Source organism: Schistosoma mansoni, chromosome 4 (assembly GCF_000237925.1).
Source record: "Schistosoma mansoni strain Puerto Rico chromosome 4, complete genome".
NCBI classification, from domain to species: Eukaryota; Metazoa; Platyhelminthes; class Trematoda; order Strigeidida; family Schistosomatidae; genus Schistosoma; species Schistosoma mansoni.
In genome coordinates this window covers 16,726,383-16,753,975 of record NC_031498.1, presented here as the reverse complement: position 1 = coordinate 16,753,975, position 27,593 = coordinate 16,726,383, and the positions used below count along the sequence as shown (strand labels likewise).

The window sequence follows — 27,593 nt, the reverse complement described above, 5'->3', positions numbered from 1 at the left end:
ACATGTTATTAGCTATTGAGATAAAATATACCTTAGTGAAATCATCAACAAAGATTAAATATACAACATCAAAGAAAAGACCGTTTATGATGGAGTTTTGTTCTCTGAGTTGGACTGTTTGGTCGTGGAGCTTTGATCGTCCTTCTAAAAAACATCATCAGTACAAACTTCGGGCAGAAGTGAAATGTTTGAGTTTCTCCCATTGGGAGATACAACTAAAACAAAGAAATACAAAATGACAGATTTAAGGTCAACAAGAACCAATCAACATCGAGGTATACAGGACAAGCTGTGAACCACATGTGGAGAAATTCAAACACTTCACTTCTATCCGAAGTTTGTGCTGATAATGTCGTTCAGAAGAACGATGAAAGCTTCACGACTGAACGATCCAGCTCAGAGAAAAAAACTCCATCATAATCATACACCTGAGCTACAAATCTTCTCCACCATCTCAAAATACCATTTATGAATTTTGTATATAAAGGAAATACTATTGATTGTATAGTCAGTAGTTATTAGTTGTAATGAAACAGCTTTTCACTTTATTACAATAAATATGAAATGAATTTTCAGTCATTAAACAGGTAAAAATAATATACCGAAAATGTCACACAAACACACACAACGACTATTACTAAACTCTTTTATGTCAAAGCGGTAAAGTCTGATAAAACTTTGATTTATAGTTTTGATTATATCAAAAGTCTATTTGATTATTGATGCATTAAGAGAAACTGAGTCAAAAAAAATCAAACAACATTAGTCTAACTGAATTTGAACTATTCAACTTATATAGAATAATATGATCAACAGTTATAAGCAAAGATGGATAGTGGTCAACAGTGGAATACAGTTTGACGCTCGTTTCTTCCTATTTGGGACTCGTCAGTTGAATGTACCTGCATCTCAGAGTTGACGTTCACTCTGGGACTCGAGTGGATAAGGCGATGGCGTTTGAAGCGAAAGGTACTGGGTTCGAGTTCCAGAGTGAACATCAACTCTGAGATGCAGGTACATCCAGCTGACGAGTCCCAAATAGGACGAAACGCGCGTCAAACTGGATTCCACTGCTAATCACTATCCATCTTTGCTTATAATGCTTGTGAATTAAAGCTACATCAAGGCACAGTATGCGCATGTGCCAATAAGAGACAGACTGATCAATTTATTTTTATTTTTATTTAAACACATAAATATTGGTACAAGGAAGCACCAGATATATACGCGCCTCACAAATCTCATTTGATTTGTGTGAGGACCGTGATACTGCCCAGGTGCCCAGACTGAAGCAGGTGGTTTTCTTAGAGGGCCACACCCCGAGCCTTTGACCTGAAGGTCTAGTCCACAAGGCAGTGAACATCGTGAGGAGACGCAATCCCATGGTAGCCGGTGATCAACAATTTGTTCCTTCAGGATACTGGAGCCCATGTGCTCGATTGGTTTGGAATTAGGGTTTTCCAACTCTCCTAGGTGGACACTCCACATCCACCAACCCGGTTAAAGCGCCGGACATTCGCTTTTCGTCCTCTCAATTTAGTAAACAACAGTAATGTCACGAGAAGGCAGTAAGTGGGACTTCCCTGTCAGAGGCTATATATTCGCTGGCCATGTGAGAGCATTTGGAGAGGGAGAGCGGACTCTCCCCATTCTCGGCCGTACCAGGGCATTTGGGGGCTGATCAATTAGTGTCCTATACATCAGTGGGAAGATTCAACCAAAGAATACCAAGTGAGTTTATAATCAACAGTTGTTTTGTAAGGGTAGGAGAAGTGTCAAATAAACAAAACAGTGAATAATCATTTTTTTTAAAATACTTTTCATGATATCTTCAACAAAGTAACCAAACTTGAAAGAAACAAACAGTAGTTACTTAAGAGAATAAATCACTGTAATTTACCAAAATACACTAGATTCTTTAATCCAACTAAGAAAACTGGTTCCAGTCTAAAAAGCTTTTGAAGAATCCAAAAATCTCAAACAAGATAATGCTAACTAACTTGAAAAATAATAATCAGTGTGATCATGATTTAATCATGGTAAGTTAGCATTATATATTACAACTCGAAGGAATCAATCAGGCAAAAGATAACAGATCTTGTATTTTGGTGCGACATTCATTTATCCATTTGCCAAAATATCATTTTGGCATTATAGCCGATGTTAGTTCGTGATGAAAACTCAAAATCTTGTTTCTCATCCCTACTGTTAACTATAAATCATCAATCTAATTCCTTATACAAGTTTATAATCTTCATTTGGTCTTCGTAATTAGGTGGACACTCTCAAGGTCACTTTAGGGTCACTCAAAGATCGTCCATAAATGATAGTTTCATCATATATATAACTGTAACTAGGATAGAAAAAAAGCGACATGCAAGGAAACTTTTTTAAAAAAACAATACAGATTTTAATTATTTGGGCGTAACTTACCTGAATATATAAATAGATAATTGTTAATAAACAAATAGGTATAATCATGTACACATTAAGTGTACAAGCAAGGCATAAAGTTAAGAAACAAGTTAATACACAATTTAATGTACTATTAAGGGATACCAATACGGGATTATCCAATGTTGCAATATCTTGTGAAAAACGATTTACAATACGACCCTATGAAGAAAATAGATATTGAAAGAAATGAAAAAAAGAAGAAGAGACGATGATCAATTTTATTGAAATGCATTGAAATCAATAATGTATCGGTGGAAGATAGACTTGCTTCCAAATGTCATGGTGTGCCAGAAGTTGACATAAGTCTACTCTTTTTCTCGAAACACTTTCATAGAACTCCATGTTTATACCCTCCTTACCCCTTGATTAGTACGTAACCTCTTATCTCAATATATAGTGCACGCAGTGTCGAGCCACCTAGACTAGTGGCCATATTGCAACCTGAATGATAGCATTCGATCAATACTAAGAAGGACTTGACACGCATGATATTGATCATCACCCAGTGATCAATCAATTGTGAGTACGTAACCTCATTTTTTATTTATTGTCAAATCCTTTTTTAATGCAATCTTTCCTAGCCTCCTATAGATATATATTTTCCATATAACTATATATACGAATGTACAGCTTAAGTAAATGATTTCGTCGAAAAGAAAATTTTCTTCGCTGAATTCTCTTTTATATATTCGAAGGTGATGATAAACAGGGTTGATAGATATGTATATGATATGAGAAAGATGGTATAAAGTGAAGCGAGAAGTATAGTTCATTCTGTTGTTTTCTTAAATAGTAATAATCATCGCTAGTATATAAGCTAAGATATTGCTTACACGTCTACTAAACCGGAACAAATACATTTGTAATGTGATCACTCTTTGAATCATTTGACATTAGATTGGAATCCACTAAGTAATAGGCTTAATTTAGAATATGATGGCAATCGAAGCAAAGTTGTACATTCATTCATTCTGTTAGAGTCTACATCCCTGTACACCAATACCTTTCAATCTCTAGGTGACCCTCTTGTATCTATCACCCAGGTTTAGATCTCGGATACTTGTTACATTATTCCATTTGTATACGCAGAAAACATCTAACAACAAAGATTACGAAAATATGACAATATGTCAATTAGAATGAAACTTACATGAGGAACCAAATCGAAAAATGTAGCTGGAGCATGTAATACATAACTTAATAATCGACTATGTAATCGTATAACACATCCTAAATGACCCATGGACAATGTATAAATGGATAACATTGCGAATAACACTAAGATAGATGAGAAAACAACAGTAATAGATATAAAATTATGATTAATTAACAAGGAATGATTAGATATTGTTTACATAAAGAGAAATCAGAAGTGGTTATGTGGAGAATATAACATTTTCATAGTTGAAATCATGAGTCAATTGAAAATATAACACCATGGAAAACTTGGAAGCACTGGACGGTCGTTTCGTCTTATTATGGGACTCATCAGCAGTGTGCATCCACAATCCCGCACTCGCACTCCATGGTGGTCTAGCTTCAATTGACTCATGATTTCAACTATAAAGAGGAATTAACTGAAATTTTAAAAATAATGAAATAGAATCATAGAATTCGTCGTACTATTACTTCATATATGCACACACATATAGACATACGTATATACAAGAAAAGGAGAAGAATTAAAAGAATCCAATGATTTCTGTCCCCATAGATTATACAAACTACGTAAAAGAATAATAATTTACAAGTTAACTAATAACATGCATATCTATCTATATATTGAATCATAGAAGTAAATGTACATGCTACATAGATACATTTTGTTGTGTTTCTTGTTAAACCACTTGCCTTTATATGAATAACATAACCATATTCCAAAGATAAGTTGAATTGTTACATTGACTAAAACTCTTGTTCTTTAAATCAATTCAAGCAAGCAAAATATCTATCCAGAGATAAGCATTATATCCAAGGAAAAATTGATTAGACCCAGTGATGGTAAATGGTAGTACATTTTCAATATTTGCAAAATCTACTGTTCAACAATTGATTATACATTATTATTGTTATTTAAACACATAAATATTCTTACTAGGGGGTACCAAATATATATCCGCCATACAAATCAAATGAGATTTGTGTCAGGGCTGTGATACTGCCCAGGTGACCAAACTGAATCGTAGGGTTTTCTTAGGGGGCCACATCCGGAGCCTTCCACCTAAAGGTCTGATCCACAGGGCAGTGGAGCATCGTAAGGAGATGCAGTCCCGTGATAGCCGGTGACCAACGATTGATTCATGCGCCATTTGTTCCCTCAGGATACCGGGGCCGATGTGCACCATTGGTTTAGAATCAGGGTTTTCCAACTCCCCTGAGTGGACCCTCTAAATCCACCAACCCGGTTAAAGCGCCGAACATTCTCTTTTCGTCTTCTCAATTTCGCAAACAAGAGTGATGCAACGAGAAGGCAGTGTTTCGGGCTTCCCTGGGAGAGGTTATATATGCGTGGCCATGTGAGAGCTTTTCGAAAGGGAGAGCAGACTCTTCCCACTCTCGATCGTACCAGGGCATAAGAGGGCACTGATTACACAATGTGCAAAGGGTTTCATTATAGTGACAATATTGGATATTAATATTGTCAGAATGATGACGATCATTAAATTTATTCGCATTGCATTGTTTTCATTGAGAAATAGGTTTATTAATGAAACCGATAATATCAACAATGGCTTTTGTTATACCTTGGCATTTTGAAATCCTTAGATATAAAACCATGAAGAATACTCTTAATGATATTTCTCGGGATCTTATTTTTTGGGTTAAATCAAAGATAGGGAAAAGGAAACATTGAACATTGTATCAACAAATGTCTACAATTACTACCTCTGTTGAATGAATGATAATTAATTGAGTTTCAAATATCTTGGAAAATGATATTACTATGTACGCTAGTGTTATAAAGTGTGAGTGTGTGCGTGCCATGTTTGATATATGAATGTACTGATTCCCACCAACGAGAGAGCAGTGAATTCATTGATCGCCCTAGAATACACAAAAGCCGTATGAACAGTGTTGAGCATTTATCGGTCCTGCTATCCGCCTAGCCCAGCCAGTTAAGTCCAGAACACCTATAACAACATCTGCAATATGAATCATTATTCTCAAACACACTGGGTTTATGGACCAGCCAAACAGACGGACCACATCGTACCATAAAATAGAAAATAACATTTGTACGAGATCTAGCCAAATGTGGCTGTGAATGTGGGAGGTAGTAATCAATAGACTGGGGATAACTCAGGAATGGTAAGTCGTATAATAATAGTCTATAGGTCAAAATAAAGCCTCTAATAAGAGGGACACGAATATGAATAGTTTAGTTACTTAACAATTATACAATAAGAAATATACATATTACATTGGTCCACAAATAGTTCCAAAAGTTACCATTCATAAATCTTCACGGACCTTTAGGTCAAAGGCTTCGGGTGTAGACCCCCTAAGAAAACTATCTGCCTCGATCTGAGCACCCGAACAGTATCACAGCTCAAACACAAATAAATAAAATAACAATATCTACTAACAGTACTATTCACGCTCCTATTAAAAGTCTATTGTGTGGCTCATGAATATATATCTGGTACCCCAATTGTACCCCCTTGCGTTTAAATAAATAAATAAATAATAAAAGGTATGATTGTATTATATATACCTTGTAATATACCAATAATACCATATATTGATAATCGATAATTACGTTGGGAATAATATTGTTCCACTTGTATATTAGATATATTTAATAATGATAAATTAGAATAAGAGTCATTATATTGATTTTGTTTGAAATCATTTGACCAATCAGCTAACCATAAATTTGTTCCCAATGATAATAAATGATTAATTGGATAAAATAATAATACTAATAAACTATATAGTAGTCCAATATTTTTAATATAAATAAAAAATACACGAAAATTAACCTGTAAGGAACAAAGAAAAATGAAAATAATGTTAAATAAGAAATGAGAATTACTCCCTTGTTTATAGTTTTAATGAATGATTGATCTTAGTTTAAATAATCATTGGAAACTAGGGGGGATTGGATAGATGTTTCATCCAAAGTATGGAATACATCAGCAATGTGAACTTTACCTAGAATTCACTTGTTTGAATCTTCCCATTGATGTTTAGGATGGCAGTTGATCGGTCTGTCTCTTATTGGCATATGTGCAACATACTGTGTGGATTGACTCAATATAGCCTTAATTCACAAGCATTATAAACAAAGATTGATCGTAACTAGCAATGGAATCCAGTTTGACGCACATTTCGTCCTATTTAAGACTCGTCAGCTGAATGTACTTGCATCCTAGAGTTGATGTTCACTCTGAGACTCGGACCCAGTAACTTTCGCTTCAAATGCTATCACATTATCCCCTCAGTTACTGAACCCTGATAGCCACCTGCTTGTGCAATGAGGTAAAGCGCGTCAAACTGGATTTCACTGCTAGCCACTGTCTATTTTTACCTGGAATTGTTAATCTGAAAATTTTAAGGTCTTTCAGTAAGCTTTTAATTAAAACATCTTAATTTATGATAGCTATCTAAGATCAGTTAGTGATATAAAGTAAATAAACTCAACAATCTTCATAAACTCACAATAATCATATCTTTCAATGTTATTCATTATGAACATAAACAATACAATAAATAACACGTATACAATACCCCTATAAGTTTGTAAACAATTGTAGGAGTAATGATATAATTCAATGTATCATTGGAGTTTGTTAGTTCTAATGAACTTAGGACTTAATATGAATTGATATATTACATCAATTTCACTTAGTCATTATTAAACTACTTCTTTCTTAACCTAATCAAAAGTATTAAGAGCTAAGTGAAATAATACAAGCTAATGTATCTTGCTAGTTGAAAGTGTGAGTCAATTGAAGCTAGACCACCATGTAAAACCTGGAAGCACTGCTTTAACGCCGTTTCGTCCTATTATGGGACTCCTCAGCAGTGCGCATCCACGATCCCGCACTCGAGAGTGAGATTCGAACACAGGACCTACCAGTCTCGAGCCAGAGCCCTTAACCGATAGACCGAAAGATAATGTATCTTGTCTCGTTAACACTGTATGATTGTTCTAGAAGTTCGAATTTCTCTGATGTTGTATGCTATCATAAAAGAAAGGAGGGCTACATTTTACGCCCCTATTCTTAAAGATTAATGTGTAATAATATCTTTGGATTTGATGTATGATGGATACATTTTGTACGTACTAGATTATAGCCATAGAACATATAATGTGTACATACACTTTATTCATTGGTATGATTTTAAAATTATAATAATCAGGAATTCACTAATCCCACTGTTATATATAATAAGATACAATCACTTACTCGACCGGTGAGAACTTTCTCTGGTTGACTCATTGGTTGAATAGTTTTCTGCTCTTGTTCTTTTACAGTATCCTCAGTTTCACTGACCGCAATTATTGATGATTTGTCCTAATTGATGAAATAAATATGAGTAAATAAAACAGTGTACGACTAGACAATAAAAATAATACAGAAATCAAATCAGACTTTCTTGATGATGATGATGACGAAGTGCGAATATTGAACGGGATATTTTACCGGACGACATCATATTTCCATCAGGTATTAGGAATGTGATCTGTTCATTTTATAAACCATGAAATTAAATATACAACTCATTCCTGTTATGTGTTAATTATGGTTACAACTGTCATGATGATTGATATTTGAATGAATATCCCTTGAGATAGAATGAGTTTGGTAAATAATTTCGATTGAGAAGTACTAAACCTTAACAAAGAGTTTTCCGATAACAAGTTTTAATTGAGTGATAGTAAAACAAAATTCATTGCTGCCCGACATAAAGAGGATCTACATAGATCTCGCGTAGCGATCATAAACATTAGACTACTGATAGACTACGTAAGGGAATAACACACTCAACACTCTTTGTTTAAGGCAAATACATGATGAATACCACTAATAAACTAACCAAATCACCACCAACAAACCCAACAGAGAAATACGTCATCTTATTATAATCGTTTTATAGAGTGAGAAATCAATGGGATTCCGGATCACTGGTCTAGATGTTAAGTGCTCTGGCGCGAGACTGGTGCTTCCTGGGTTCAAATCTCGCGAGGCGAGATCGTGGATGCAAACTACTGATGAGTTCCCACAATAGGAAGAAACGGCCGTCCATTGCTTCCAGGTTTTCCTGGTGGTCTAGCTTCAATTGATCCACTCTTTCAACTGTGACAATACTAAATCTCCACAATAAACTCCTTCTGATAAGAAATCAATGTTAATAATACTGATTTGCATCAACAAACAACTCAAAACAACTGTCAACTAATTTCAAAGTCAGAATCTTGAATAGGAACGTCAAGGCAGTCAGTCCTACTGTACGGAGCTGAAACGTGGTGAACTACTACATCCATCATCAAGAAGGTACAAGTATTTATAAACAGTTATCTACGCAAAATACTCAACATTCACTGACCGGATACTATCAACAACAGCGTTTTATGGGATAGGACAAACCAGCTTCCAGCTGAAGAGGAAATAAGGGGAAAGACGTTGGAAGTGGATCGAACATACATTAAGGAAATCACCAATGTGCATCACGAGGCAATCTCTAACTTGGAATCCGGAAGGGAAGAGGAAAAGAGAAAAGCCAAAGAATACATAACGCCGGGAAATAGAAGCAGATATGAAAAGGATGAATATTAACTGGGAAGAACTGGAAAGGAAGACTCAGGACAGAGTTGGATGGAGAATGCTGGTGAGCGGCCTATGCTCCTCGACGAGAGGTAACAGGCGTAAGTAAGTAAGTAAGTAAGTAAGTAAGTAAGCATCAACAAACAAATAAGAAAATGTGTGTCTTGACCTATAACATTATGACAATCATATTAGACTATGAGGGAACTTTTACAAAAGTATAAATAAAATATTTAAAAAAAAACATCTGCTGTACAAAATAAATCACACCTAGACAATCACTGATTTACTACTGAACAGAATATAAGTAACTAAGCAACGTTCATAACAAAAATCTTCAGTAGTTTTTTATATTTCATAGAATAATTTGCAAAATTACGTTGGTTACAAAATATGCTAATGATTTAAAAATATAGAAAAAAATTATTTCAAAATTGGCTGAGTGATTAGGTTTTAACTTTTTTTTTAATATTTTTAGTTAATATTCAGGACTGAAATATGGACAGTTGCAGGGGGAATACATACATAGGCTTTTAACCACAAATTTTGTTCTATTTCGAAAGTGATTAAAACAATAAGATTCAAAAGTTGTACGTTTTCTAGATTTGTAAATGAATAACTCATCAAAATTCAGTCCTGAACAAATCCACTGGATAAATTAGTTACTATCTAAACTCAAGTTTAGGTTTTGAAGCAACGAAATGAAGTCTTGATATGAAGATCGTTTACACTGAGATGGAACTACATCCAGTAATTGTAAGTCTTAGATTAACGTGAAGTGGTGGGTCAGTAGTTGAAGTATATGATTTTCAACCAATAAATTTGAGTTCTGCATCACCTAGGAGGAGTAGGATTCGAGCTTGTAACTTATTATTTGAAAATCGAATTGTTCAACCATTAAAATATTGCTCTACAAATTATTATTTCAAGCTTTAAACAAACGACTTATTGCACTTTACAAACTTTAATTAAAAACTCTATTATGTGGTAAATGATTGAAGCTAATAAACTCCACAGAATAATGATTAGCTAATCCTATTTCTGTCGGTGGACACGAAAAGTCCACCTAGGGGAGTTGGAAAACCCTGATTCAAAACCAATGGTGCACATGGGCTCCATTATCTTGAGGGAACAAATAGTATATGAATCAATCGTTGGTCACCGGCTACCATGGAATTGCGTCTCCTCACGATGCTCCACTGCCTTGTGGATCAGACCTTAAGGTCAAAGGCTTCGGGTGTGGTCCCCTAATAAAACCACCTGCTTCAGTTTGGGCACCTGAGAAGTATCACAGCCCTAACGCAAATCGAATGAGATTTGTGCGGCGCATATATATCTGGTGCCCATTTGTACCAATATTTATGTGTTCAAATAAATAAATAATCCTATTACTACTATTATATCCATAAATTTTACTAGTAAGGGTACCCTGAGTTAAGCAGTATGTCATATTCGTTGTCTCAGTTATTATGGGTTTGTAAAGTAGTCATATGATTTGCCACAATTACGTAGCATAAAACACAACCTTAACAATTTAAACGATCAAGATGTTGCATTTATATATGCGATTCAAAAAGCCTTCATTGAAAAAAATATGCCAATATACTTACAAATCTTTGAGATAATCCTGTTTTAGTAAAACTTGATAGTCCAACATCATGATTATCTATACTCAATGTTTCTGAAGGACTTCCATGATGATGTTCAGATGCTTGAGATGATTCAAGAGATAGGATGGAATTTGGTTCAAGGAATTCTGAAAAGTAAATGAATATTTCTTCATTAGCCTAATTAATCATACAAACCAATTAGCTATTAATTTAACATAGTCAAGGAGATTACTCCATGAGAACAAACCTACATTCAAATCACCCACCTGAGCTACGAATCGTCTCCACCATCTCAAAATATATGTATATACAAACAAATTATCCAAGTCTATTTCACAAAAATAGAAGTTTACTACACAATAATTCAAAGAAATTCATAAAGCGTTCAAAGTTATTTTAAATTAAAGATTAAACCCAGTTGTTTCGATTAAAAGCGTTGAGGATTTTACGCTTTCAACATGCTCCTACTCTTTTTTTGTATATACATTCACTTTGTTCATCTGATAGCAATCAGTCGGTCTGTGAAAGTCAATCTACGACTTAATAGGAATATTTACTGTTTCGAATTGTAGGCTACTAGTATTCGATCATAGGTGTCTTCGAATCATTGCTCGTATATCCTAAGACCACCGGGTAAGTAATGCAGTTGTTAAGAAACGGGTACTAGGTATAGCAACTCGAACTGATGTACGTACGTACGAAGTTCTACGTTGTGATTGACTGACTGACTGACTGAATTGTAGCATTTCATACTAGCACAGACAGAGGGGTAAATTAACAAAAGAGTGAGAAGGAGATTAGTCGTAACGAAAATCTAATCATGATAAGAAAAACAATTTCAAGGGAAATTCCATACAATTGGTTCCGTTTATGAATAAAGATAGGCATTTTTCAAGGCTTGAATCATTTAACAGATTGATATCTAATCGATAGAGAGCATATCATCCAATTTCATTAATTATTCACACTTATCAACAGACAACGACAAGACTGAAACCTAATTTATGTATTCAAATAATGACAGTTGTCCATTTATCACTATCATAGTGAATCCATAATTCAGATTAAAATCACGGCCTATTATTATTAATAATATTATTACTGATATTTTACTATCCAATTTTCATTCCTTTAGGTGACCCGTGGAGCTAAACCGTGTCGGGTATGACGCAGTTACCCGAAAAATACAATGAACAATGGTTAACCAATATCGTAGATTGATTGAATTTAGACATTAACATCGTCGAATGCAGACTTAGTGATCTAGAGGTAAAGAGTTTCTGCATGAGACAAAAGGTCCTTAGCTCAAATTCCAGTTGCGGCGTCTTGGATGAGCACTGCTTAGTCCCATACCAGAACAAAACGGTCATCTAGTACTTCCATGTTTTCAATAGTGATCTAACATTGATCGGCTCGTGATATCAATGTAATTTTATCCCCTGTAAAATTATCTTCTTTACTCACGGAAATCTTAAGCTCAGCATAATTTTTCGAATCATCTAGAAATCATTCGACATTACTCTGGTATCATTCAAAATATAATCAAATGATAACAAGTTAAAAATGAATGGTTATCACTTTGAAATTTAGTTTAACGAAGGTCGTCTGACTGCAGACTACTAGTATGCTGAAGATAGACATAATTGATTACCTTTTTTTAAATTTTCCGGTGAACAATCTACTCGTTCTTTCGATGAATTTGATTGAACTTCCGATTCAGCTCGTATTGCTGTTATTAAAAATGCAGATAAACGACTTGTATGTGAATGTATCAATTGTCGATAATTACCCAATTCAATTATTTGACCATCAGACATTAAACCAATACGATCAGAGAATGGTAAAGCTTTTGGACTATGTGTAGTAAGTATGCATGTTTTAGAAGCAAGTAGACCAGTGGAACGACTTAATACATATTTAAGTAAATGTAAACCAACATGTGGATCAACAGCTGATAATGGATCATCTAATAAATAGACATCAGCATCAGCATAACATGCTCTTGCTAGGCTAATAACAATAAAAAGAAAATAAACGATACATAAAGGCATGAGGCATGATATTGATTAGACTAGAACAAATGAAAATTAGTCGTCATTAACGGAAATTTGCTTTTGGAAAAGTAAAAACCAGAAATTATCAGTTATATAATCACTTTTGAGGCATGTAAAACTTCTCTATTCTTTGAAGGGAAATGAAGTTATCTATTTGCACAAAACCTCGGTAGGCTTAAACAGATCCATAACTAATGAATTTTAATTTGAAAATTTAGGTTAACATAACAGCTCACACCTTTAACTGGTATTGAAATACAACGAAAAGCAGAAAATTATCAGACTTATTTTCATATGGATCATTATGAATAAGCAGATAATCACATCTACTTGCTAAAATATATCATCTTATCATTTAGGGTTTAAGTTGAGTAGAATCAGTTAAACTTATTATCACACTTTATTGAGAACACAAACAAGTTAACAAATGGAATCATGTATACGGATTTATTATTATTTCATTTGAACACATAAATATTGGTACAAGGAGGCACCAAATATATATGCGCCACACAAATCCCATTCGTTTTGCGTGAGGGCTGTGATACTGCCCAGGTGCCCAAACCGAAACAGGTGGTTTACTTAGGGGACCACATCCGGAGCCTTTGACTTATAGATCTGATCTTTAAGGCAGTGGAGCATGGTGAGGAGATGCAGTCCCATAGTATCCAGTGACCAACGATTGATTCATACGCCATTTGTTCCCTCAGGATACTGGAGCCCATGTGTACCATTGGGTTGGAATCAGGGTTTTCCAACTCCCCTAGGTAGACTTTCCGTGTCTACCAACCCAGTGAAAGCACTAGACATTCGCTTTTTGTCTTCTCAACTTCATAAACAACCGTTATGCTACGAGAAGGCAGTGAGTAGGACTTCCCTGACACAGGCTATATACGCGTGGCCATGTGAGAGCGTTTGGAGAGGGAAAGCGGACTCTCCCCACTCTCGGCCGTACCAGGGCATTTGAGGGCAGTTCATTACGATTATTGAAAACAAAAATTAATTCTGTTTTGCCTAAAATCTAATTACCATACAAACAACAGTGCTATATTATGTTATCATCTTTATTAAACGGGTGTATTTACACATCAATCTCGAGTACTAATCACGATTCGTAAATAACAGTAGCTAACTATGTATCTAAATCGTTCTCATAAATGTTTCATAGTCCATTATAAGTAGATAATAAATAACTAAATAAGTCAAATAGTCAATCAATCATTTATGATGTAATACATATAAATATATATGGAAATGGTCCAAGGTATCTATTTAAGTCTGTTAATAACCTATTAATAAGAAAAAGTTTAATTACCTTACTAATATACCGCTTTATTAAAACTTATCATAGGTATTAATAATCTTAACATTCAGTGGTATTATAAATTTTAACATTCAGAGGTATATAATTCATGTTGTTTACCATTATTATCTTTATTTTTATTTCCTATTTATCTAGTTTAGATTTATTGTTCTCTGTAAATATATTTTTCGACAGACTACATGAAATATATTCAGTTCATATATCAAATACGTTTTACAGTTGAAATCATGAGTCAATTGAAGCTAGACCATCGAAAACCTGGAAGCACTGGAAAGCCGTTTCGTCCTATTGTGGGACTCTTCGACAGTGCGTATCAACGATACCAACTCGCGAGATTCGAACCCAGGACCTATCAGTCTTACGCGCGCGAGCGATTAACCTCTAGAACCATTGAGCTGGCATCAAACGGTGTTAAAGTCTAACTTCAACCAATCCACGAAATTGAGCAACCGTTCACCAATTGTCTTCAGTGAGTTCCTATCTCACAACAGACGTGGTTTGAACTCCACTGGTCACTGCTTCTCACTAGAACTCCAAGAATTATCTCTTGAAGTCAGTCATTAGTGAGCATATGATTATAGATCAGAAGGAGTTTTGTGGAGATTTCAATATATTCATAGTTGAAAGCAATTGAAATCAATTGAAGCTAGACCATCAAGAAAAAACTTCACAAAACCCCTTTTGATATTTATAATTATTTATACAAATTAAAGAAAGAATTTATGGAAGATTTAGAGCAAATGAAATGAAAACAAATTCACTGATTTGTATTCATAAAATAGGTTAATCTCTTTGTGTTGCCATGGTGATCTGTGTTTTCTTTAATAATGAAAATTTTAAGTAATCATAGAAAAATATATTATGAATCCTGATAAGAACCAAGACTTCATCAAGAAAAAGCTTTGATTGTGCAGGAGAAAACTTTGTTTATGAATATGGAATTCAAACACAGCTGCTGAAATCTTGAATAAACGGATTTCAAAATCGTTGAATAAAACTTTCTACACAGCCAAGCTTCGAATCGTTTTCTCTAGTCGGCCTACCATTCGGGGGGGTGTTAAGGATAAACTTTCGCTTTGAGCCACATCGACGCGTATCTATAAATTTACTTGCTCATATGGGGCACGTTACATAGGCCGCACAAAGCGATCGCTTTCTAAACGCATCTCTGAACACTATCCGGCTTAGCTCAAAAAAGGAGAATGTAAAAAGATAACTAGTTCGATACAAGAGCATTTGATCAACTGTGGACACACCACTCCAAAAGATTCGTCTTTTAAAGTGATTTATAAGATATTTATAATTATTAATACCAATCAGAGAAAGAATTTAAGGAAGATTTAGAGGAGATGAAATGAAAACAAATTCACTGATTTGTATTCACAAAATAGGTTAATCTCTTTGTGTTGCCATGATGATCTGCTTTTTCTTTAATAATCAAAATTTTTTCAGTCATCATATAAATAAATTATGAATCCTGATAAGAATATTAAAAGAATAAGCAGAGATGGATAGTGGCTAGGAGTGGAATTCAGTTTGACACGCGTTTCGTCCTATTTGGGACTCGTCAGATGGATGTACCTGCATCTCAGAGTTGATGTTCACTCTGCGAGGGACTCGAACGCAGCACCGTTCGCTTCAAACGCTATCGCGTTATCCACTCGGCCACTGAGTTAAGGCTATATTGAGGCAATACGCACAGTATACACATATGCCAATTAGAGACTGACCAGTTGCAGTCCTACCACATATATGGGAAGATTCAAACAAACAATACTAAATGAATTAAGAGAATAGAAAAAAGGATAATACTTTTTAAAAAATAATAATAAGTAAATTTAGTTACCTGACACGTTGTTTTTGTCCACCTGATAAATTAATACCTTTATCACCAATTTCAGTCATATCTCCATTAGGTAATATTTCAAGATCTGGGATTAAATTACATGCATGTAATACATGTTGATATTTGATTGGTTCATATGAATGATGAAATAATATATTATCACGTAATGTTGCATTGAATATCCATGGTTGTTGTGGTACATAAGCTACAGTACCCTAATAATGGAGTTGATAGATATACAATACATATATATATATATATATATATATATATATATATATATATATATATATATATGTATAAGTTAGTATATTATGTAGGGGTGAATATGTACAATAACAAATTACAACAAATTGAGGTTATGAGACGTAGTCCTTATGAATAAAGATCTATATTATCGAAAAGATTTAAATGTTCGTACTTATGACTCTTCTAATCACAAATATGACTATACATAAGATTAGTCTTACATTATTAGTATATGGTAGTATTGTAGTGTAGGTTACTGATATCCACATAAGTAGTATATGGTGATGGTCAGGCATTGAATGTATTTCAGCAGAAGATCGATAAGGAGATAACAGGAACGGCACGCGATTGGTATGAAAATGCATGTACAATCATAATCGGAGATTATGGACGGACATTTGCAGAAGAAAGAGTCAAATTGAGACAATTGATTGTTATTTTGCAAACTAACTGTTAACTGTATGCAAAGGTGGATAGTGGCTAGCAGTGGAATCCAGGACGCGCGTTTCGTCCTACTTGGGACTCGTCAGCTGGATGTACCTGCATCTCAGAGTTGATGTTCACTCTGAACTAAGGCTATATCGAAGCAATACGCACAGTACACACATATGCCAATTACAGACTGACCAGTTGCAGTTCTAACACATCGATGGGAAGATTCAAACAAACAATACTAAATGAATTGTTTACTGTATGGTCATCAGATTATAGTGAGATATTCTGTAATGTTGTGCTAAAATACATTTGATTGTCCCCCACCCGTGTTCTTGTTCACAACAGTATCAATCTACTTATGAAAGTGGTTAACAATCTCATCATCTGATTTGATGAACTATCAAAAAGATATTACTCCACCATATACATAAATATCCCTTTATATATAATAGTAATTTTCTTGTTGTTTTCGAGATCCTACTTATATCTCAAGGTTAGATCATCCTCCCTTCTCACCGAATTTGGTCATCGGTGAATTTTTCTGTGTAATGTAAAATCGTTGTGAAGAGATACCATTCGGCACATCATGAAACAATAAAAGAAGTGACGAAACATATGAAGAACGCCAGTTAAAAGGAACTTCAGGAATATTTTAAGCATTGACAATGGATTAAGGAAAAGAGCATCACTAGGAGTAAATGTTTTTAATGGGATAAATTCGACTTACATAAATTTTGTAGAATGAACTTTATGTGAACTGTGATACTTTCAGTGATAATAATACTAACACTAATACTAATAATAATGGTCATAATAAATAATAAAGACAGCAGGTTAATAGAAAAGATTCCCAAAAAGTAAAGATTTTTTGTCCAGTTAACCTTCATCGCTTTCTGGTTAACAGACTGCAATTCCACTTTCTATGTTAATTCATCTTTTATTGTAGAAAAGATACACCAAGCGTGTTATCAACAAACGTTCCCAAGGATTTACTGAGCATCGACTGTAGCAGTTTAGAAAAAAGTTAAACATTGTCAACACGAAACCTTGTTTTATCTAATTTAATCGATGATGATCATGTGTTAGATAGAAAGAATATAATGCAATTAATTAAAGTTCACTATATTTTTATAACAAGTCTTGAACTTGTCTGTTCAGTATAATAAAACTTACAAGAATTTGAACAGCGAGTGCCTAGGCCGTTAAACCACTGAGCCATCAACCAGTAATTTTATTGTCCAACAGTAATGCGTAATCATGAGAATAATTTGCACGAAATAGACCCCATTTTCTAACCGGTATTTCAGATGAAATAACCAAAGTTCACTACGACGAAGGACTATTTGATAACTAATCATTCTCGTAGATAGTGACTTGTAATGTCTGTGTGCTAATATAGGCATCGTTGAATAATTGTCAATGTCGTTTTTAATAGACTAGTACAGTATGAATCCAATCAATAAGGTGTTAGTTACACTTGCAATTAAACGTATTATGCAGCATAATACTTATAAGGTTTTTTAAGGCTCCAGTCCCTAACTTAATCTCCTTAAATTTATTAGAATTCTACCAAATGATTTCTGAGGATTTAGAATCCCTAACATCCCATAGTAGGACGAAAGAGCTTCGAGTTTTCAATCGTAGTCCAGTTAAGACCAGTTCACGACTGAAACTATTAGTCTTTTATTTCGTTATCGTAACGAAACATATGACAATAACAACAACAATTTAACTAAAAAATTATTCTGATGATCATGAAAGAAATGACCAATAAACTCAGAATAATATGTATGTTACTTTAACGTTAACTCGACCATTGAAATTCTCCATATCACCAAGTAATGCATGTAACAAACTTGATTTACCAGAACCTACACTACCCATAATTGTTGTTAGTTGACCTTCAGGGAATTGTATAGAAATGCTATAACAAAATATGTAAAAATAGATACATATAAAAACATAGTTTATGTTTTGGTGTAAGGTGAAGATAGAGAGAAGTGAATGCAGTTAAAAAAAGATATCATCGTTAAAACCAACGAGGTTAACATCAATGTTGAATAACTATTCCTGTTATTCACTACTACTTTAATGTGGTCTACTTATATCCATATAAGTAGTATATGACGATGGTCAGGCATAGAATGTATTTTGACAGAAGATCGATAAAGAAAAAACTGAAATGAAGATGGATAGATATTTACAAAATAAACAGTGAAGATTGAGATAATTGGTTGTTATTAACTGTTTGGTTATCAGAATTCAACATTTCAACTGAGCTTTAGGTAAAAAAAATTTTACAATCATCTGCTACTTTACTGAAATTGTAAATTTAAGAATAATCAGAAAAGAGTTTTATGGAGATTATAATCATTTAATAATTAAATTCCTTAGTCGATTTAAGCTAGATCACCATAAGAAACATGGACGTATTGGACGACCGTTTCGTCCTAGTATGCGACTGCTCAGCAGTACGTATCCATCATCCCGCTTGCAAAATTATGAACCCAGGATCTATCGAATTCACACGCGAACGCTTAATCTTTAGATTACCCAGCCAGCATTCAACGATATTAATGTCTAACTTTAACCAATCCACAAAATTAAAGAATTGTTTATTTAATGTTTTTGGACGATTTAGACTTCGCAGGTGATCTAGCTCTTCGATCACACACGCAACAACAAATTCAGGAGAAGACAACCAGTGTAGCAGCAAACTCAGCAGCAGTAGGTCTCAATATAAACAAAGGGAAAAGCAAGACTCTTCGATACAACAAAGCATACACCAATCAAATCACACTTGACGGAGAAGCTTTGGAGGATGTGAAAACCTTTACATATCTGGGCAGCATCATCGATGAACACGGTGGATCTGATGCCGAATTGAAGGCGAGGATCGGCAAAGCAAGAGCAGCATATTTACAACTGTAGAACATCTGGAACTCAACTCAACAAAAGTCAACCAACACCAAGATCAGAACTTTTAATACAAATGTCAACAGTTTTACTGTATGGAGAGGAAACTTGGACAACTACAAAAGCCATCATCCAGAAGATACAATTGTTTATTAACAGTTGCCTACGCAAGATACTTCGGATCCGTTGGCCAGACACTATCAGCAGCATTCTTCTGTGAGAGAGAACAAACCAGATTACAATGAAGGAAGAAATCAAGAAGAAGCGCTGGAAGTGGATAGGACACATATTGAGGAAATCACCTAACTGCACCACAAGACAAGCCCTCACATGGAATCCTGAAGGTCAAAGGAGTGGAGGAAGACCAAACAACACATTACTTCGACAAAATAGAGACAGACATGAGAAGAATGAACAAAAATTGGATAGAACTAGACAGGAAGGCCTAGGACATAATGGGTTGTAGAATGTTGGTCGTAGGTATATGGTCCATTGGAAGTATTAGGCATAAGTAAGTTATTTAATGTTTATCATTGCTTTGAATATCTATAATAATAATAATCACTAATAAAGTCCTTATTGTATATAAATATATTTGATAATTGTTTCCTGAAAAACTTAATCAATCTTCATTTATGTGTAATTAATTGTTTCATTACATTTAATTAAACAATTATACATTTATATATATACATCGATACATGTTATGGTTGACTCAGTTACTGCATCATTAAACTAGATAATTCAAAAGGAATGAAAATAAATTGACCTTCTCTTAGTAACTAATTAATTAATTCATTTATAATACGTCATTAAAATAGATAATTTCAATCAATTAACTAATTAATTATCAGAAAGGGTTTTGTGGAGATTATAGTGATTTTTGATAGTTGAGATCATGAACCAAATGAAGCTAGACCACCATGGATAACCTGGAAGCACTGCTTTAAAGCTGTTTCGTTCTATTGTGGGACTTCTTAAAGTGAGAATCTTCAATACGAACATCAAGATAGTTCTACTGTACGGAGCTGAAACATGGAGCACTACTACATCCATCGCCAATAAGGTACAAGTATTCATAAACAGTTGTCTTCACAAAATACTCAACATCCATTGGCCGGATACTATCAGCATCAGCGTCTTATGGTAGAGGACAAACCAGCTTCCAGCTGAAGAGGAAATAAGGGGAAAGACGTTGGAAGTAGATAGGACACACATCAAGGAAATAACCAATGTGCATTACAAGGCAATCCCTAACTTGGAATCCGGAAGGGAAGCGGAAAATAGGAAGGCCAAAGAATACATAACGCCGGGAAATAGAAGCAGATATGAAAAGGGTGAATAACAACTGGAAAGAACAGAGAACGTAGGCCCAGGACAGAGCTGGATGGAGAATGCTGGTGAGCGGCCTTTGCTCCTCGACGAGTTAGTAAGTCAGCAGTGATCATCCACGATCACGCACTCGCGAGATTCCAATCCAGAACCTATCGATCTCGCGTGAGAGCGCCTAACCAATAGACCAGTGAGCCGGCATCCGATGGTGTTAATGTTTAACTTCAACCAATCCACGAAATTGAGCAACCGTAAACCAATGTATTCAGTGAGTTGATATCCCTCACAACAGACCTGGTTGAACTCCACTGCCTACTGCGTAGGAGTCCCACAATGGAACGAAACGGCCGTCTGGTGTTTCCAAGTTTTCCATGATGGTTTAGCTTCAATTAACTCATGATTTCAACTATATAAAATTAATTGCCATACATTTTGCTTAAATTTTTGTTAGTTTGTTTATTTTACTAATAGGTTATGAACAGGTCAGGACAACAACAATAAAAAAAGAAAGAAATTAAATAATATTGAGAGCATCAACGCATTCTTCGAGAAAGATAACATTTCAGGGAATAGAATTGAATGTTAATGATCATGTACTTCATTAATAAAATGTTGCTTCAGAAGAATAATTAAATGAATATAGATTACAATGGGATTCGAAAAGGAATATTGAATACTTCAATGCTTTTGAGATGGTGGAAAAGATTTGTAGCTCAGATGGGTGATTTTTATGTGGGTTTGTTTCAGCTCAGAGAACAAACCCACATCAACTTCAATGCTTTAGATAGTAGGTGACATCACAAAAATATAGATGATATGATTTGAAAACTACGTGACACTAGAAAACTATTTTATCCTAATTGGAGAATACTGTGTAGAGTATAGTCAATAATACTGTCAAGGATTGTATATAGAATCTTCAAGTCTTCCAACGTGTATGTTCCCTTCATAACACTATAATGGCATTCCCTGGCTTACCATAATCAACTCATTTACAACTGATTGAGTGTTTAAATTCGTACACATGCACAAAAAAGTGACAATTATGTACACAAAAATATTTTATTTTATTATAATTAAGAGTTTAAGATATCTCGTTGTTGATATATTCACAGTTGAATTTTGGTTGGCACATGTGAGCTCAGTGTGAACTACCTCCAAATAGCCGTAATCCCACAAAATTACTCTGAATAGCTAGATTATGACTACAAATGAAATGTAGGATGCATGTTTCACCGGATTTGACACTTGTCAGCTAGATGAATCCACATTCCACCGAGTCGATTCGCGTTGATACTTCAAACCAGAACATTTGGCTTCAAATGACAAACACTGCTACTAAGTTCAGATAGCTATTACCTTGCTTAGTCTATCATCCATAAACAATTCATGACTCGATGGTTATGTTGAAGCGATCCGTATAGCAATCATATACGCCAAAAAAACACTGACTTAAATCCTATCCTCAATACCAGCAATGATATAATTTAGAAGTATTATACTCGGTGAATCAGTTACTAGCCATGCAGTCTTAACAGGATAGTGGATAACGCGATGTGCATTTGAAGCGAAACACCGGGTTAGAGTCCCAATATGAACATCGACACAGACCCAAACACACCCAGCTGAAAACTCTCAAGTGACATAAAAAGTGCATTTTGAATTCTGTTGCTAAGCATAATTCATGTATTCTGAACAAAATATTTCTTGCAAATTTTAGTCAGTCACGTCAGTAAGCTACAACGTAGGACCACGCACATTTATGCATCGGTCCAAGTTGCCATAACCTCATTAGCACAACAAGATGAACACCGGATTCATAGAAATAGTTAATTTAGTGGTGGTAATATATAAAAGAAAGGTTGTATATAAGGATATAGTATAGGAAGCAAGAAAGTTATGAAGCAATTTTAATCTCAGGGTTTAAGGGAAGATAAAGAGTGTATACAACTACGCCGTTGTGATCGATTCTGAGCCATGTCACTCAGAGTCTCCAAACATTGGTTACGATATTCACACGGACCCCAACCAGGTAGTCTGCATCTACCAACATGGCTCAGACTGGAAGTGAGTGACTTCAAGCACTGATGCCACGTTTTGGATTGGCCGCCCCTTACTCTCTTCCAACAATCGCCAATACTAGTCAGCATAGCGTGTCGTGGTAATCGATTTTCAGGCATACGTAACACGTGGCCTAACTATCTCAGTCGATGAAGATTCATGACCTCATCAACTGATTTACCATCATTCCCTAATACCCTGGCATCTAACCTCACTCACTATTACTTACTCAGTGATCCCAGCAGATGCGAGCAATATTTGTAAGACATCTGTAGTCAAATACTAGTAACTTACTAGTATCTTCTACTCTTAATGGCCATGTTTCACAGTCGTAAAGTAGAACAGAACGAACTGCTGCACAGTATACTCGTCCCTTAATTGATAGATGGATATCTCGTCTTCTCCATAGGTGACGTAAGTTGGCAAAAGCCAAACGAGCTTGTAAATTTAGTATAAAATCTATTGTCCAAATAAATCATTATAACTTATTCTAGATAGAAAAACAACAACATTCCAATTTATCACTCCATTTGGATCATATAATACTTGAAAGTTTAACCTCATTTCATTGGTAAGAAAAAACGAAAATAGTAAATTATAATATAGAGAAATGTAAGGCAAAAATAATAATAATAATAAGACATTGATCACTTTAAATTAGTTTACTACAATGAAAGATAATAGACATTCCATTGTGAAATCGATTCATAAACATATGTAATGGACAAAGAGGGTACCATAATGACAGAAATGAAAATACAAATTAATGGAAATTTTGTGACTAGCTTCGTGAGGGAATTCTTGGAGTTCTAGTGAGAAGGCGTGACCACTGGAGCTAATCCGTGTCAGGTAAAGACAGGTATCTATGTTAGTACAATGGAAGATGGTCGCGCAATTTCGTGGATTGGTTGAGGTGAGACATTAACACCGTTGGATACCGGCTCAGTGATTTAAAGGTTAAGCCTTCACGCGCAAGACCTATATGTCCTAGGTTAGTAATCCTGAGAGCGGGATCAAGGATAAGCACTGCTGAAGAGTCTCATACTCGGATGAAACCGCCGTCTAGTACTTCCAGGTATTCAATAGTGGTCTAACATCAATTGGTTCATGGTCTCAATCAAAAACGTAATAATCTTCACAACTTCATATGTTCATCTGTTCAAATGGCTACGTCAAACTAGTACAGGGAGATGAAATTATCAAATCTCTTCGTTTCATTCATCTCTACTATAATTTAAGTTCACTAAGTTTTATTCCTAGTCTCCTGTAATCGCGGTCTAACCAACATGTCGGAGCATTCATTTTCGAACTTTGTATTCAATCAAACAGCAAGCTTTATTAGCTAAGGTTCTAAAATCTCGTATCACTGATATCAACTGCCTCTCTGAAACCCCCATACACGGTCTAAGCATGACCAATCACTTGACCTCGCCTAGTTAGTAGGGAGAGCTAGTACAATTCACCGTTCGTATATCTGTGGAATCGACTGCTAATTCTCATATCCTGACTAGTGTAAATATAGCCCTGATCTAGAAGAGGTCAGGATTTAATTACGGTAGACAGTCGCTTGTCTGCTGTCAGACTAAACGAGATAGTAACAACTTGAAAATATATGGATGCAAGCCATTGCCTCTTGTTGCTGTCTCTCTTTACGCTATCATTCACTGTTGCTCGAAAAAAGGAAAGGATTTGTTTCATTCATACGGTCGGTGATAATAAATCCTAGACCTCGTCATTAATATGTTTTGCTTTATTCTATGTTGTATAATGGTCTTTTATTTTCCCTGTAACAAAAATATACATGTTTATCAACGTATATTAACATTAAACTATGAGGCTTCATTTAACAGATTGCATATCTTAATTTAGGATTTTCCTGATAGCTGTCATACTGGACTGACTATAGATAGGGAACGTACAAACCAACCAGAGATCGAACTTAGAACTAATGGTTCGTATTTCTGACTCGTAATATAACGAGACAATCAGAAGTTATAATTAGTGATGTTTTCAGGGAGATATTTGTTTAAAAAATATTTATAGACTAGAAATATACTAAAGTTAACAGAACATAAATCATGATTTCAAATAGGTAGATTTTGAAGATTAAATAAATTACTTTGTTAAAGTCGGTTCCTCATCTGGATCCCAACCAAATACTCCACGTTCAACTACTGCAGCTATACCAGGTGTATCCTCTTTTGAATAAGATTCCATATCAAGTTCTGTATGAGCCAAAAATTTAGTTAAACGACCAATAGAAACATAACACTAAAAGAATGGAAAAACAAAAAAATATTTAGATGTTTGTTGAGTGTTTTTTGTACCGATGAGTAAATAATATATATACAATGAAAAAATTTACTCACACACAAAAATAGGTAACATTTATATTCATAATAATATAGTAATCAGACTATAGTGAAGCTTCATCAGTTAGGAGGGCTAGGAAACGTGTTACGCACGCCGAACCACCGACTGCCCCGATGTGCAGTGCTTTATGGTGTAGGAGTAGGTTGGAAGAAAGTTAGAGGTGGCCAGACCAAAACGTGGCACAAACCCATGAAGTCACTAACAATCGGACTGAGCCATGTTGGTAGGTGTAGACTACCTGGTTAGAGACCTTGAATGACATGGCTCAAAATCGTTTGTAATGGCGCAGGTGCATCCACTCTTTGTGTTCTGACAAATTCTAATCTTCTAAACTCTTCATGTCTCTATCTTTTTACTCTTTCCAAATTTATTTCACTGGATTATACTCCTTGAATAAAATTTTCAAACCCTAATCTTTCGGATCACTGGTTATACTGTTACTACTTCTACCACTATGTGATTTGAATCGACAACTGCACCTCTATGCTAATGTGGCATGGCGACTCGAACTGATGTGCGTACGTACGAGGTTCTATGTTGTGACTGACTGATTGACTGAGTAATTTCACATCATCAACTACTAAACGATTAGAAGGAGAAGAATGAGATAATTATAATAATCTATGTAATGATTTGTAAAATTGAAAACATATAGTTCAACATTATAAGCAAAGATGGATAGTGGCTAGAAGTGGAATCCATCTACTAGGTCTTGATAGCTGACGAGTCTCAAGTAGAACGAAACGCGCGTCAAACTGGATTCCACTGCTAGCCACTAACCATCTTTGCTGATAATGCTTGTGAATTAAGGCTATATCGAGGCAATACACACAGTATGCACATATGACAATAAGAGATAGACTGATCAATTGCAATCCTAAACATCAATGGGAAGATTCAAACAACACAATACCAAGTGAATATAGTTTAACAGTTGATAGATTACATTACTATCTAATTAGGAAACTGAAAAAAAAATCTGACATGTTAGTTTTTGAAAGGAAGAAGAAATGAATCCTAAAATTATATAACAACACAAGAGTGAAAGGAATATATAGAAAATGTCACCAGAGAAAAATTACAAAGAACAGTGGGAATCAAAGTTCCACCTTATCTCACTATGTTGTGATCTATATTAGTGAGAATAAATAAAGACATATATTGTACAAACTTCTTTTGATGATAACGTTTAGTCTTTTAAAAGTAAATTCTGACAGCTATCATAACATACGAAAGACAAACGTTTAAGCTATACGGTAAATGTAATGAAACACCAATGTATAACTTTAAAAAGCTTTATTCAAATCCTATTGATGTCTTCTATCAATGGGTTGACGTTTATTCAACTAAGTCGGATGGTGTTTGGTAGTGTAGTGACAGACTTGTCACATTGTATGTATGATAAAACTGGTTTTACAAGAGCTGTTAAATTGATAAATACACAGTGATGTAGATCATTTAGACCGTTAATCTTCGTTAATAGTTTTCATTATTGGACAAGTATGTACTAAAGTTGTTTTGCTATGTAAACTATCATCTATTATTTATTTATTTATATATACATATAGACATTGATTATGAATATAGTGATCTTGAGCGCTGTAAGAGGTATGAGGGCAGTTATCACTTCCCAGGTTGCCCACGCCGTGGAAAGGTTCTTCTAGAGGTACCTGAAAAGAAAATTGGATTAGAAGTGGTCATATTGACCTGAAAGCGTGACCACAGTGTCCAAGGGACAACTGCTTGAGATCGGTCACACATGACATTTTTGTGAGTAATTTTTTGTGTCAGCTTCGTAATTGTCGGGACCTTACCGCCGGAGACGGATATCTGTAGGATAAGACAAGGTGTGCCATTTTTTTGTACAGTCGATCTTTTCTAACCCCACCCATCCTTGTGGGAAGGCAGCATCCCTGTTATGCTGTTTGCTACAAGAATGATGTGCCGAATAGATATGCACTACATAAATCATTCAATATGTGTAAGATCTGGGATACTGTCTGTATGTCTAAACCAAGGCAGATGATTTTCTTAGTCTTTTTTTTATAGGAAACAATTAAGAATGTAAAATAAGATAATGATATTGATACTATTTTGTACTAGTAGTCATAAAACAAGATAATCTATACAACATAAAATTTGTTTATCTTTATTCAAGACTAT

At 34.8% G+C, this 27,593-nt stretch overlaps 1 protein-coding gene and 1 non-coding gene across 2 annotated transcripts in view; both read right to left on the bottom strand.

Annotated features, from left to right (window-relative positions):
* Window positions 1-27,593, bottom strand: part of Smp_171740 (putative multidrug resistance protein 1 (ATP-binding cassette C1)) — a gene marked incomplete at both ends in the record, with an annotated part of 84,581 nt that overhangs the window by 21,813 nt on the left and 35,175 nt on the right. The window contains 8 exons of the mRNA XM_018796999.1: window positions 2,434-2,616; window positions 3,608-3,735; window positions 6,173-6,440; window positions 7,454-7,599; window positions 12,492-12,850; window positions 16,065-16,279; window positions 18,546-18,672; window positions 25,177-25,328. Of these exons, the coding sequence (XP_018652084.1) occupies window positions 2,434-2,616; window positions 3,608-3,735; window positions 6,173-6,440; window positions 7,454-7,599; window positions 12,492-12,850; window positions 16,065-16,279; window positions 18,546-18,672; window positions 25,177-25,328 (1,578 nt within the window). The remainder of the gene's footprint in view (window positions 1-2,433; window positions 2,617-3,607; window positions 3,736-6,172; window positions 6,441-7,453; window positions 7,600-12,491; window positions 12,851-16,064; window positions 16,280-18,545; window positions 18,673-25,176; window positions 25,329-27,593) is intronic.
* Smp_tRNA_01726_Pseudo_TTG.1.1 lies at window positions 15,821-15,893 on the bottom strand. Its single transcript has one exon. It is a non-coding gene (tRNA).